Here is a 14,124-nt window from a genome sequence, read left to right on the forward strand (position 1 = left end):
AAAGAAGCGCCAGCCCTTCCAGTCAGTCCGGTGTAAAAGGAGAAACTCCCAGAAGTTGGTGTCTCATTTGGACCTGACCTTGCTGGAGAGAGACTCTTTGTGAACACAATTGACAAGGAATGTGTCTTGTCAATATAGCACCACCGAGGGCATATTTTCATTTGAAGTTTTTCTTTTTTGTTTGATTTAAACTGGGTTGGCACTCTAATTATTTTGGATTCGCCTTGCCTCATCATTTAACCCGCTTCTCTGTCTCTTGTCTTATGTGCACCTGCAGTGCCTTTCTTCTGTATTTGCTTGTATGATTGCCTATTAACCGCCGCATCTTTTCTCATAAAGCCTGCTTCTCAGACTGTCATTATTTTTGAGGCACCTTTCTTACCTCCTGCCCGGTTTTATACTTGCTGTCTTTGAAGGTGACTCTCTCATCATACCTCATACGCCTTTACTCCTTCTTGTGCATCTTAGACTTGCACGTCCTCTTTCATCGCATCATCAAAACCAAACTAACCAATCAGATTACTCAGGGGCAGAACACACAGACTTTAGTGTTTTAATAAACAGTAGTAGCTAATCACTCCTTATGTGCAATTGTTTCCAGACTTCTACCTTAAATATACTTCCTTTTAGTGTACACTGACATTTTTGTGTTCCAGTTCTATCAGTGTCTGATAATACAGATGCTAGCCTTTGCCTGTTAATGTAGGATATGCCCATTAGTCTTGTGATGCTTATTTCTGCACAGTTTCCAGTGCTGCTTTATTAATAGCATGGCCACTATAATCTTACCAAATTCTGAAGATTTATTCTTACTATGTTTGTATTGGGGTTGTATATAAAAAATACTGTATGTAATACAAATAAAGGCAAAGTATTTTTTTCCAAGCTCTGCATCATATTTTTGTAAATTAAGCTTTTAAAAAAATTTGTGTTAATCTTGCTGCCTCTCTATCCAAAATGCTGCATTAATTAAATATTCCCTTAGTCTGATAATTAAAAGTGGCTGGGTTGCAAGGCAAGAAATCAGGGACTGTACAAGTAGTTTAATTTCTTGATTTACTGTTCTACAGATTAACTCCATTGAAAAATGTTAAGGAAATTAGGGATGAGATATTGAAAGCATGTGTGTAAACGGGGCATTAAAAGAGCTAAACAAGGTTTTCTTTTTAAAAATGTTTTTAATAAGACCATGCAGTCCAATTCTGGCTTCCACAAGATTGCTGACACATTATTGCATAAACTAACACTGGTAGATCTTAAGAATCCAAGAACACAAACACACACACTCAGAAGCAACACGGCAGCATGGTCAAACACTGACATATTATAAATAAAAAACATCAGTCCACAAGGACATTTAGAAACCCAGGTCAGCATCATATGGAAGGTAAATATAATTAACGTTAAATTTTCCATAAGTGAATCATAAATATATATTACAAGTATATATTATAATAAAACCAAGGCATTCTAATAAATTTGCTCATTATTTAAGCTAATTGTCCTTCTTAGCAGTGGTAGGAGTTTTGGAGGAGGTGTTGCAGCATTTTGTTAAAGTGGATTTCCGTTTCCTTTTGTTATACTATTATTTTGTTAATTATCAAGCATTGAAAAACAGTTGTGGTGAACATTCTAAAAATATTACAAAAGAAATTAAACATAACCTACTTAAATATATATATTTCAGCATCCTGAAATTTAATATAGTATACATGTACAAGTATTAAAGTATCAAAGTCATTAGTTATGCTCCAACTTTCCAGGCTCCTCTTTTATATTAGTAGTGCTAAATTAGTTAGGAATTTAACTTTTCAGTGAAGAATAGTTTTTATAAATGGAGCTTTTAAAACTGGTAAACTGTAGGTAGGCCTGCCAGGTCACTGCTCCAGGAGCCTTGGCTAAAAGTCCTGTCAGGAGTTTGCATGTTCCCACTGTGTTCACGTGTGTTTTTTTTACGTTTGATATGGTTTTACTCACACATTCAACAAGTGTGTGTGTATTTGTGTCTTCTGATGGACAGGTGCTCTGCTCAGGAAGGGTGACTACTTGAGCCTGATTTTACAAGGGTAGGCTATAGCACACCTCCTCAGTCATGGTGTTCAAGAGGGGGGATGTATTGCATGTTAAAAAGCACATACAAGTATGGATTTCACTGTACTGCATAAAAGTGACAATAATAATTCTATACAATCCTACAATTTAAAACCTATAACAAGCATATAATTGGATTAGGACTACAGGTTCAATTTTTGCTTCTGACACATTGTGTACGTTGGATTCCCACAGTATTCAGATCCCTTCAGTTTGTGCACACTTTACTGCGTTGCCCATCAATCTACTTTTACTAACCCATAATAACAAAGTGAAAACATGTTTTCTGAAAAGTTTGCAAATTTATTAAAAGTTAAGTATTTAGACCATTACAGCTTTGAGTCTTTTTTGGTAAGTCTTTACAAGCTTTCCACATCTGTATTTGGGCAGTTTATCCCATTTTTTCTAGATGCTCCTCTTGAGCTCTGTTAGATTGGATGAGGAGCTTCTGTAAACAGCCATCTTCAGGTTTCTCCATAAATGTTATATGGGCTTTGGCTGGGCCAGTCCAAGACAGTCAGAGACTTGTACCAAAACAACTCCAGCATAGCTGTTAGGCAGTGAGTGCTTGTCGTACTGAAAGATGAACTGTTGCCCCATCTGAAGCTGTGTGCACTCTGGAGCAGGTTTTCTTCAAGGACCTCTCTGTATTCAGCTGCATTCATCTTTCCCCCTATTCTGACCAGTCTCTCTTTGCTCCTGCCCCTGAGAGGCACCCCCAAAACATGATGTAGCCACCATGATCCTTCACTGTAGAAATGGTGTTAGGCAGGTGATGAACAGTGCCTGGACTTCGCCAGACATAGCGCTTTAAGTTCTGCCCAAAGAGTTCAATTTTTGTTTCATCAGACCAGATAATCTTTTTTTTCTAATGCTCTCAGAATCCTTAAAACTTTCATATGAATTTTACAATAGTGGCTTCCATCTTGCCACTCTACTATAAACACATGATTGACGGGGTGCTGCTGAGATGGTCATCCTTCCAACAGGTTCTACCATCTCAGCAAAGGACTTCTAAAGCTCTGTTAGAGTGACGACTGGGGTCTTGGTCACTTCTTTTAACCCTGTCAACTCTAGGAAGAGTCCTGATGATTTCAGATTTTTTCCATTACAGAATTATTGAGGCTACAAGAACATTCAAAGATTCAGAAATAGTGTTCTACCTTGATCTATGCTTCACCACAGCTTTATCATGCATGTATGCTAAGAGTTTGTTGGACATCATATCTTGATGTTTGTCCTGACATGCTGTGTGAATTATCGGACTTTATATACACAGGTACACACATGCCTTTCTAAACAATGTCCAGTCAATTCAGTCTGACAAAGGTAGACTCCAATCAAGTTTTACACACATCTCAAGAACAAATAAAGCAAACCTGAACAAAATTTGGAGTGTCACAGCAAAGTGATTTTTTACTAAATTTGCAAACCTTTCTGAAATCATGTTTTCTCCTTGCCATTATGGATTATTGAGTATTAATTAGTGGGTAAAAATGGCAGATTTATTAATTTAAAGATAAATCTACAAGGGTGAATAAAGTAAAGGCATCTGAAAACTTTCTGAATCCAAAGTAGTTAGTCTCTTAATCTGGCTGTGCTCCAAATATAAAAATTGTATATAACCTGTCAAATATGACAATAATAAAAAAAACTGTTTTAGACAATGAATGGACAGATTACTTCATTACATAAACAAATTAACTTCTGGAAGGAGTGGTAAATGTGAATGGCCTTTCCCTGTCTCTATATTTTTCTCTCACTATATAAGTACTTACTTGAAGTACAGGGTTCACAGAACCATTTAAATTTGGATTCTGAATGAAGTTTGTCTGTTTAAAGAAGTGGGGATATTTTAAGGCAGTGTTACTCAACCCCTGGATAGGTCATAAGTCACCATTGCTGGGTCACAAGTGGCTGTTGATGTGTCACCAGCTGAAGTTAAAAAAAGAAAGCAGTTTAAGCAATTGAGTAGCTCATGCATTCCCCAACGCTTTATCATTGTAAATGCTACACCAAGGAGGACCAACTCGCTCATCCCCCACCTGCTCTTATATATTATATTCATTTATCATCGCACATGTTACACCAAGGGGAATCACTGTTTCCACTCCTGCCCTTTCTTCATTATTATATTCCGTTTAGCATTGCACTTACTACACCAAGGGGAAACCTCTTTATATTTTTAACGTTTATGACCCCCTACCACATTGCTGTGTTTTACATACTTGGGTCATCATTTATCAAAAACTGATAAAACTGGGTCCTGAAATCAAAATATTTGAGAACCACTGTTTTAAGGGTCAAAGTGCACACTTTTGAGGTTAATAAGTATTACGAATTTCACAAACAGCAGAATAGTATTCTCAAGAATAACAATAAAAGATTAATTTATACATTTTTAAGGTTCCTCCATGACCCCCACACTAGATAATGAAAAGTCTGTTTACAATTTCAAATTGAGTTTACATGTCAAACTTTAATGTAATTGAAACTGTTAGACGAGGAACATATTCTGAAAACAGAATAGACTGCTATCAAATACTATTGGGCACTTTTGAAAGAAAATCATATAGCAATGTTGCAACCTAATGGACTCCATTTACCAGCTGCCCAGAAGGTATTGCCCTGATTGAATGCCTGCAATGGGTGCAGGGGCTGCTGGGAACAAGAAGGGCCAGTGGGAACTTTAAAAGTGATCCAGCTAAACAGAGAAGGAAGCACTATTGTTTGTTTGTCAGAGCTGTTGCCGTTTTCATGTGTGGATATTACATGGCTGTCTTGCATTACTGTTGTATTGGATTCTAGTTTTGTCTTGTGCCTTTCTGCATCATCTTCGTCGGAGGGAGCACTCCCACACATCTCATCGAAAAACACTTCAGAGATGGTATAACAGACTTTATATTCACCTCTGCGGTTCACAGGATCTGCCAGTCCCCCGGTTTCATTTGCATCTGTTATATGGAATTGATTCATGGACATTGTTGTGGGTGTTTGTTGTTAGGTGTTTATTGTTGTGTGTTGTACTTGTTATCGCTTTACGGGAAGGGGAGGGTTATCTGATTAATTGTTGTTAATATTTACTTTCCATTTAATATATTATTCATTCATTTATTGGATTTATTGGATTTCGTGTCTCGGTCTGTGAGTGAGTGCTGGTCAGGTCAAGGCTGGGTGCATTCCTAGAATCCCCACCAAAAAAATAAATAAATCACCATCCCTTCGTCAGTGTGAATCTGAACAGCACCGGACTGCTAATGTTATACTGATCTTAATAATATTATCGATAATAATGAAAATCAAAAACATCAGTTCTTTCCAGTATGCAAATAGAGTAATGTAACCATAATAAAAATAACACTGTTCTTGGGAATATATTACTTTGCCAATGCGATTTGTTCTTTGTAGTATACAAGAATACAAGAATGTTTGACTATAGCGCTTAAAGTATTATACTAGCTTGTTCTTATTAAGCCTAAATGCAAAACAGACTTTCATTTTTAGACAACAAACTTTGAACTCAGCTGAAATTAACTGTGGGTGGTACAAAGTTATTGCACTGCTTTTGCGTTTTCATTTTCCAAATCTCAGGCTCAGTCACCATCTGTATCAAAGTGCATTGCATTGAATGGCCACTCCCAACGGGAAACATTTAGTGAGAAATGAGATTAAAATTTTTTCTCAGTTATCACTACAAGCCACATGGGGTAAGCAACATATAAAAATAGATCAGTTTTGGGTGATGTATTCCTTTAATCACTGTGACCCTATATTGGACCAAGGTGCAGTAAAGGTTGGGCAGCTGACATGAACTGAATGATAAGCAAATTTGGTGATCATTTTTTACAGAGGTTAATCACCTAAAGAGATAGGAATTTCAGACTGTAAATGATCTTTAACTTTACTTGTATTACTTCCTTTCCCAACTGATATAATGAATTTCTAATTTTATAGGTAGTAATGGTTCAAATTTCCATTGTCTTGTAGAATTTTAGATTTGACTGTACTCATTTAAGGATGATAATGAGTCACAGGTGTGAAACTTTTGCTTTTATGTGGTCAGAAACTTGTTTTAGAAATTTGTCTTTTTAAATAAATAATTCTCCAATAGTACACAGAAAATTCTAATAATCCTTAAACCAAAGAGAATACACATAATCCTACAGTGTCATCTGTGTTAAAATAAATAGATAAAAAACGGCTGTTGCAGAGTCCCCTAAAATGGCACCAGCGAAAAGCATATTTATTTCATCCAGGATGACACCTACATGTCCAAATTAAACCTGATTAGGAGACTTGTTGCTGTGAAGATCGGCAGCTTTCCAGTAATAAGTCTGCCAAGCCATTTATTAACAAGTTTAAACAGAACATTAACACAAATGACTAAAGAGAGATATTTCAGTTCTCTATATGGGTGGCTCAATAAAAATGAGTAAATTATATTAAATAGCTTACCTCACCAAAAACACCCATTCTGGTTCTGTCAATGAAAGTCTCTTTTGCTATGTAACTGTAAAAATAAAATAAATACATAAATACATTAAATATATACAAAAATGTGAATAATATATTTAGCTGGAACCAAAAGTAAATACATAAGAAAAAAAAAATAAATTGCAATGACTTGTAGTCTCATCTTCTGTTGGTTTCTGCCTTCCATCCTTTGCTATTATGATGGAACCCTGTACTAGACAAAGTAGGATCAGAGAATATGTGAATGAAATGCACATTTTTATAGCAAAACAAGCACTCACTCCAAAAAATTCATCATCTTCCCATTCGCCTGCTGCTTCCAGTATGTGATTTACCATTTTAACAATTCTATGCTGGCAACACTGGGCAATAGGCGGGGGACCAGTTCCGGACAGAGAGCCAGTTCATCCTTGAGCACATTTATGCACACAGGCACACTAAGCCAACTTTAAGTTGCCAATCAGGCTTACATTTGGGATATGGGCGAAAAATCAAATCCCCAAAGGAAAGCCTCCATGAACTTGGAGAGAAAATAAAAACTCCACATAATCAGCAAGACTGTGATATGGAGCCCTTTGGATCTGTGAAAAACAGCACTAATAACCATACCACCCTTCTCAAAATTTCCTGAATTGTTCAAATATTTAAATATGTCAGTCTTTCCACTTAACTTACATCTTTTAATCCAGGAACACTGCCATTCTTGAAGCTATTCTGTGGACTTTCTAACTGGTGTGGTTGTTCATGTACATTATCTTGCTGTAAATAATTACTAATCTATTAAGAGTGTCCAGAATACCTTTATTTTGGTTAAAGCTCTATCATTCAATTCCAGTTTTAACTAGTTCCAAATTCAGTCAATGGATGTTATCTAGGACACTCTATAGGCTTCAGTCACTACATATTTCAGCACAACCCAGATAGACTTCTCGTACATGCCTTCCGTGTTCTACAGAGAGACCTGTTAAAAGCTCAGTCCCTAGACGTGAAATTTTCATTTTGAGAACAATAAAGTTTATCCTAAAACCCAAGTTTGGAATCTTAATCGTTTGTCCTCCAAATGTTATTATTTTCTGTAGTAAACACATAACATACACATATTAGCTTAATAATAAAAAGCACCATCTGATGACTGCTATGTGGGTGGCAAACTGGGGGAGGAAGACAAAAGACACAGGGACATTAAAGAACATTGAGAATAATTATGGGTCTCATAGGCATGAATTAGTCAGAGGAGATGTTCTATACTTAATCTTTTTTATCTTAGTATAAAAAGTAACAAGGGAAAGAAAACTTGAGAAATTTGAGATTGCACAGAATAAAAAGGGTGACTAAAACGAAATAAAAACATCAGTGAATGTCAATACTAATATTCTTTAAAGCCCCTGCCTTCATATTTATAATTGAAGGTCTAAAGTGGGAATGTATGAAGGCAGAGAAGATGGCGATTCTGCTCTTAAACAGCTATTATGATTACGCTAGAATTTTATTATTATTGTATTGTAGTGGCTGTCTCAACCTCTGGACACTGAAGGATTAATGGAGGGGAGGCTTTCATACGGTACCTATACATTCGGTATACAAGCAGACTGTGACTTTCTTGGGGTCACACAGCAGTTGGGACTGAACTACCAACTGTACTGCCTGCTCAAATAAAATTCTGCATGTTTATTATACAGCCTAGTGGGATATACAGTGTTGTCTTTATGTGCAAATTATTTAAAAAGGCTGGTGCAGTTACTGACATAAAAGAGACATGAATAAAGAAAACTGTTCTGTGCAAATCATTTTGAAGCTTTGACCAGGATGTTCCTTCATACAGTATTAAATTACCTTTAATTGCACTGTGTTTCACGATTCATTTGTTACTTTAATCAGGGCTTAAGGGTATAATTTAGAATGTCACAAATTGGCAAATCTGTGTGACAAAATAAAAAAAATAATAATTTGTGAGCATTCATGTATAAGGTTACAATTTCATGAATAATGCATACTTTAGAGCTTCCAGTTGATCTTGCTCTTGAAAATGTCCTAATTTCCGCTGAACTGCATGTAAAAAATTTGTTCCTTGGAATCCACTTCCACGGCCATCACATTTGATCACTATGGTGTTGAAGCTGCTGACCAAAACTGTGACCCAATCAACCTGGAACTTCTCAGTCACAGTCTGTTCACCTGGGGTGCCATCCCTGAAAAAAAGTATAGTCTTTTAGAAGTGATATATTTAAAATTCGTAACTGGTGGTATTTCTGCATTAAGGGTCAGAGGGGCACAGCCCTCCAGATGTTGTGCAAATTAAGTAATAAGCTTCAATGAAAAAATTTATGTGATATTAAAATTTTATAAATACCCTTTTCCAATTACCAATTTTTCATCATATGCACAATGTAATTTCTTAACAAGAAAAATGTTCCTTTCTTTGGTATGTGAAACTGTTTTTGTGTTGGATTTTGCAAGCCTGTTTTTGGCTTATGGTGTCAGAAACAATTGGCCCTGCAGTGTACTAGGTCTACCTAGAGCTCCTTATTCTCATCATTAAAATTGGTTCCATTTTTTTTTTTTTTAATCGTGTGTTTGATCAAGTTTTTCCCATTCAAGGCTATAAGGCATAAGCTATAAAAGTGATAGAAAAAGTTCAACACCACAAGTAAGGCCTCATCTTGAGTACTGTTTGCATTATTGGTCTCAAGGCTACAAAAAGTACATAGCAGTGCTAAAAAATGTCCAGAGAAAAGCGACTAGGCTAATTCCAGGACTACAGGGGTTGAATTATGAGGAAAGATTAAAAGAGCTGAGCCTTCACAGTTTATGTAAAAGAAGATTAAGAGGTGAGATGATTGAAGTGTTTAAAATTATGAAGGGAATTAGTCTAGTGGGTTGAGACTGTTATTTTAAAATGACTTCATCAAGAACATGGGTACACAGTTGGAAACTTATTAAGGGTAAATTTCACACAAACATTAGGATGTTTTTCTTTACACAAAGAAAAACAGACACTTGGAATAAACTACCAAGTAGTGTGGTAGACATTAAAACTTTAGGGACTTTCAAAACTCGACTTGATGTTTTTTTGGAAGAAACAAGTGGATAGGACTGGTGAACTTTGTTGTGCTGAATGGCCTGTTCTTGTCAAGAGTGTTCTAATATTCTAATAACTTGCCTCCTTTAAAGGTAGCTGCAATAATTTAAGAAAGAAAGAAAGCAACTGAATATCAGGAATGTATTGAGCTAAAGACATTTAGCTGATTTTGATCTTTACCCACCACTGAGGTGGACCATCTGTTGGTGCTAAATTTGAAAAAGCAATCAAGGAAGCCTTATGTATGCTCCTTTCACTTTGTGGAAAGGAAGCCTGTAGTAAGATGCCAGTAGCCACCAGATGCAGACATGCCTTTGCTGCATAAGCTGTTTTCTATCTTCAGAGAGTTCTGTACATTCTGACGATAGTTGGCTGTGGTGAATGCCTGGTGTAAACAAAGGTGTCTGCGATTTAAAAACAAAATGAAACTGCAGTAGTGTAAGTCTTCAGATCACTGCTTGTGATATAGCGGGTCCGTGGCTCTAAAAGAATGGCCAGTTTTTTAAATAAATAATCGATGCACTTGAGGCTTAAGGAGGGGGCTTCGTAGTGAGGCCGGAGCAGTTCCCTGGCATGATACGGGCATGAGCGTTTCCGCACTGAAGTGCACAGGTGGGGGATCGCCCATGTCTGTAATTGACGGCAGGAGCTGCTAATCACCACACCTGTGCCAAGTCCCTAATATAAAAAAGAGAAGCGCGAGTGTGGAAGGAAGAAAAAAGATCCAAGACAGATTGGATGTTAGAGAAAGAGGAAGGCAGGAGAACAAAAGAGCCGGTGCAGGTGTGAGCGAGCAGGAAGCGCAGGCTCGCTGGTGAATGCAGGTAGCCGAGAGGAGAACCCTGAAAGAGTGGCCGATACTCCAACTGAGAAATCGCAAGGAGCTGGAGTGTCCCAGAAGGTGGTTATATGACAATACAGTAAGTATAATTAATATTGCCTTAGTGTAAAACTTTATAACAAAATGTTTTTATTTTTTTTACCTCAGGAAATTTTTCAATAAAATTTTATTATAGACAACATTTTTTGTAAACACTCTTGTTCAGGACCATCTACAACGTTGACAACAACATCTGTAAAACTTCTAACTCTTGATAATGCAACATATAACTGACCGTGGCTGAATACTGGTTCTGGCAAGTAAATGGCAACTTTTTCTAAGGTTTGCCCTTGAGCTTAATTAATTGTTATGGCAAAGGCTAATGTAACTGGAAATTTTCGCCTTCTTATGGTAAAGGGTAAATTAGTAGAGGATGGAGCCAAATCAATACAGGGAATATTCTGATGCTCATTTTCTTTTTTACAATCGATCTATTTGCTAGTATTTTTCTTTGTCTTTCAGCCTTTCTTTTGTTGATGTTTACTTTGCTGAGTTGACCGTTCTTCCAGGAGATGTTGCTTATATACGATTTGAGTGTCTGTGTCTTTTGTCCTACTTGACGTGTCCTTTTTTTTGGGTGGCATGTTGTTAGTAGATAATTAGTTAGTAAACATGCACGGGGCAGTATGTGTGGCATCTCCCCAGCAATGGATTTTATGTGCACGGCCACGGCTACGCCATTCACCGTTTGCCCAGCTTCCAGTGTGTGTGCGTCCACGATCTCCCCAGCAATGATGTCCTTTATTTGCTTATCATGCACGGCCGCGGCTACGCCATTCACTGTGTGCTCAGCTTCCAGTGTGTGTGCGTCCACGATGCTGGTTGTGCGTGTCGCACCAAGCCTCGCGCATGCGCACTTCACCAAAAGACACACACACGGACGCCTGGACGCACACAGGGGTTTTATTAAAGCGGATTGAAACATTTTGATGCACTGCACTTTGGACACTGTTTTGGTTTTGTTTGGTTTGTTTTAATAAAAGCAGTTGTTCACTTTTTGCACCATCTGCTTACTCAGTTTGATTTTTACCCATCTGCCAGTTCATCCAGTTACATTACAGACGGTGTTGGGGTCAAGAGGCTCCTCAAGGGAGACGAGGGAGCATGAAGCTGGACCTGTACCGTCACACTGCTGCTTTGTATTTTGCTCTGCTGTTTCATATTTTCCTATTTATGGAAAGTGAATTGCAACTTTGTGATTGAAATTACATAAAGTTATAAGAAATAAACAATGAACCTGATAATTAAAATGAACTGGACTTCAATAAATTCATGGAATGGTTAAACCAGAACTTTCCTTGGTCACTTCATAAAAAAGGCTACCTGCAAAACAATTTTAATCTGCTTGACCAAATCTTTTGAAAGTATCATTCTTTAAAAGTGGTCAATCATATGTTTCTTGATAAAATATCTGAAATGAAAATAGTGAAGGTCTGAGAAATATTGATCAGTTCTGATTAACAAAACATTTTGAGGGTGCTGTCATAAAATAAAGAAAATTCACAATTTTGGAAATTTTTGGTGGGCAGAATGAGGGCATTTACAAATCAGAGTTAAATCAGGTTTTTTGGCCTTTTGTTGAAACTTGAATGGAAAAAGTATCTGAATTTGAGAACTCAGACTTAACTGGTTAAGGGAAAAAAAACAAGTGCTCTGAATCTTCAAAAAAATACAAATACTATTAAAATTAAGACAAATGGCATCTGGTCTTTTAGCAGCAGTAATTGGTTACTAATTAAGGAAGTGGGTAGAATGAAAATCTGCTGTCACTGCAGTCCCAGAATTTGAGTTTGACACCTGGAGTCGAGGTATGTGAAGAGGCACATTGGGTAAAGTACTGCATTGTCTGCTGTTTGTTGTTGTAATTTAGCCATATTCTGTTTGAAATGGTATATAGCATCATTAATGCAACAGGTACACTCTAGATGGAGAGCCATCTGATGGACATGTGCATGTTAATTATGTATTTGTGTGGATCTAAAGCCATACTTCAATGTGAGTTGCTGTTTCTACATTGCTGTTATGTGTGTGTGTGTGTGTGTTTGTGGTGTGCTTAAGTATGTCCTGTAATTGACACCCCATCCGGGCTTAGTATCTATCTACACTTTTTATAATAAGGAAATGTGAAAATGGATTATTTTTATTAGCTAGTAGAAGATTACACATGTAAATGCGAGTGTAACATTTCTCCCAAATATTTTTAATTTCATTATATTTGGTCAAGTAATAAATTGCTGTGCAATAGTTTATTTATTAAACCTCACTAACACATTCATGAAATATTAATAGCTGAACAATATATATATATAGAAGAAAAAAAATAAACTCATCAAAAAAGTAAACTAATTAAAAAGGACATCTAGCTAGTGGCCTGGAGTTAACATATTATGAGGTGCTCAGAGTGTGTTGAATTACCAGTAATTACACAGTCCTTGAATTAATTTTGCTACTAAATAAAAAGTGAATCATACATGGCTGCAATTATAGAAGTACATCAATAAAGGTCATTTCACTGCAGGGAAATAATGGATGAGTAAAACATCACTCCAAGTAGAAATCTTCAATCACACACTGCACAGCAGGCAGTTGAAGTCATTATTCTACTGCTGACTTCTTCAAGTCTAATGTGTATTATTTTTCTGTTATTGTATTGGGTATATCAAAATATAAAGGTGAGCCAACTTTTTTTATTTGCTGGCGCTGCAGAATCTTTGATTTAATCTGATGACCTACAAATCAGTTTTATCTCAGAAAGTGTCTGTATATATTTTCTTCAAAGCAGTAACTCATTACATTTTTATAGTCAAAAGACCATTCACAGCAGAATTTATTTTGGAAATACATCCAACAATGGAAACACAAAGTGAAACTGAATAGATAATAAAATAGCTACTAAAAATACCTACACAAGGAGAAGGAGAGGGTAGTGTGAAGTATCCACGAAGCCCGCTGGTTTAAGTACCTGCAATGTCAGAGCTGTAAAAGCAAATCATAAAATCATTGATTATTAAGCTAGCATCATACATTAGAGAGACAAGAAAAAAAGGTTAAACACTGTGGAGCACAAGACAATAAGTACAAGCACATTAAAATGACAGAAAAATAACATTCTGACACCCGATAAAGCATCAAACACAAGGCAGGAATTAACTCTGGACAATTGTAGACTCACTAACACAAACTCCCAGTGTCTCGTAGGACCAGATTAATACTGTCAAATAACAACATTTTTGGGGACATGGGAGGAAATCCAGAGTGTCAGGCAAAGAACTCACACAGATTCAAGGTGCACAATAATTTTTAGTTGGCTGTCTAATATTAGCATGTCTTCCCTAATTGGATGCCTTTATGTATGTGACAATTATGAACCATCAGGACACTCCAACTTCAGGTCAGAAAGATTTACTTGTACAGAAAGTAAGAAAAAGACTACAAAATAAACAGCTGCTTTGCTTTTTATGATGATGTTGGTAGAGTACAGCTTGCACTTTTCATTGAGAGTACACACCTGATTGCACGTTTACTTAATACCTTGAAAAAATATTCAGCCCCCAAGAACATTTTGTTGCATCAGATTTTGAATTTGAAATACTTTAAATTA

The 14,124-nt window shown here is 36.6% G+C and overlaps 1 protein-coding gene across 2 annotated transcripts in view; it reads right to left on the minus strand.

Annotated features, from left to right (window-relative positions):
- The window catches only part of dpp6a (dipeptidyl-peptidase 6a), a 937,255-nt gene that overhangs the window by 16,435 nt on the left and 906,696 nt on the right, over positions 1-14,124 (minus strand). For both annotated transcript variants that reach the window (XM_039753634.1, XM_039753633.1), the window contains exons 19-21: positions 13,430-13,499; positions 8,559-8,753; positions 6,547-6,601 (exon numbers count right to left, since the gene is read on the minus strand). In XM_039753634.1, coding sequence (XP_039609568.1) covers positions 6,547-6,601; positions 8,559-8,753; positions 13,430-13,499 — 320 coding nt within the window. The remainder of the gene's footprint in view (positions 1-6,546; positions 6,602-8,558; positions 8,754-13,429; positions 13,500-14,124) is intronic.

Source organism: Polypterus senegalus, chromosome 5, assembly GCF_016835505.1.
Source record: "Polypterus senegalus isolate Bchr_013 chromosome 5, ASM1683550v1, whole genome shotgun sequence".
NCBI classification, from domain to species: Eukaryota; Metazoa; Chordata; class Cladistia; order Polypteriformes; family Polypteridae; genus Polypterus; species Polypterus senegalus.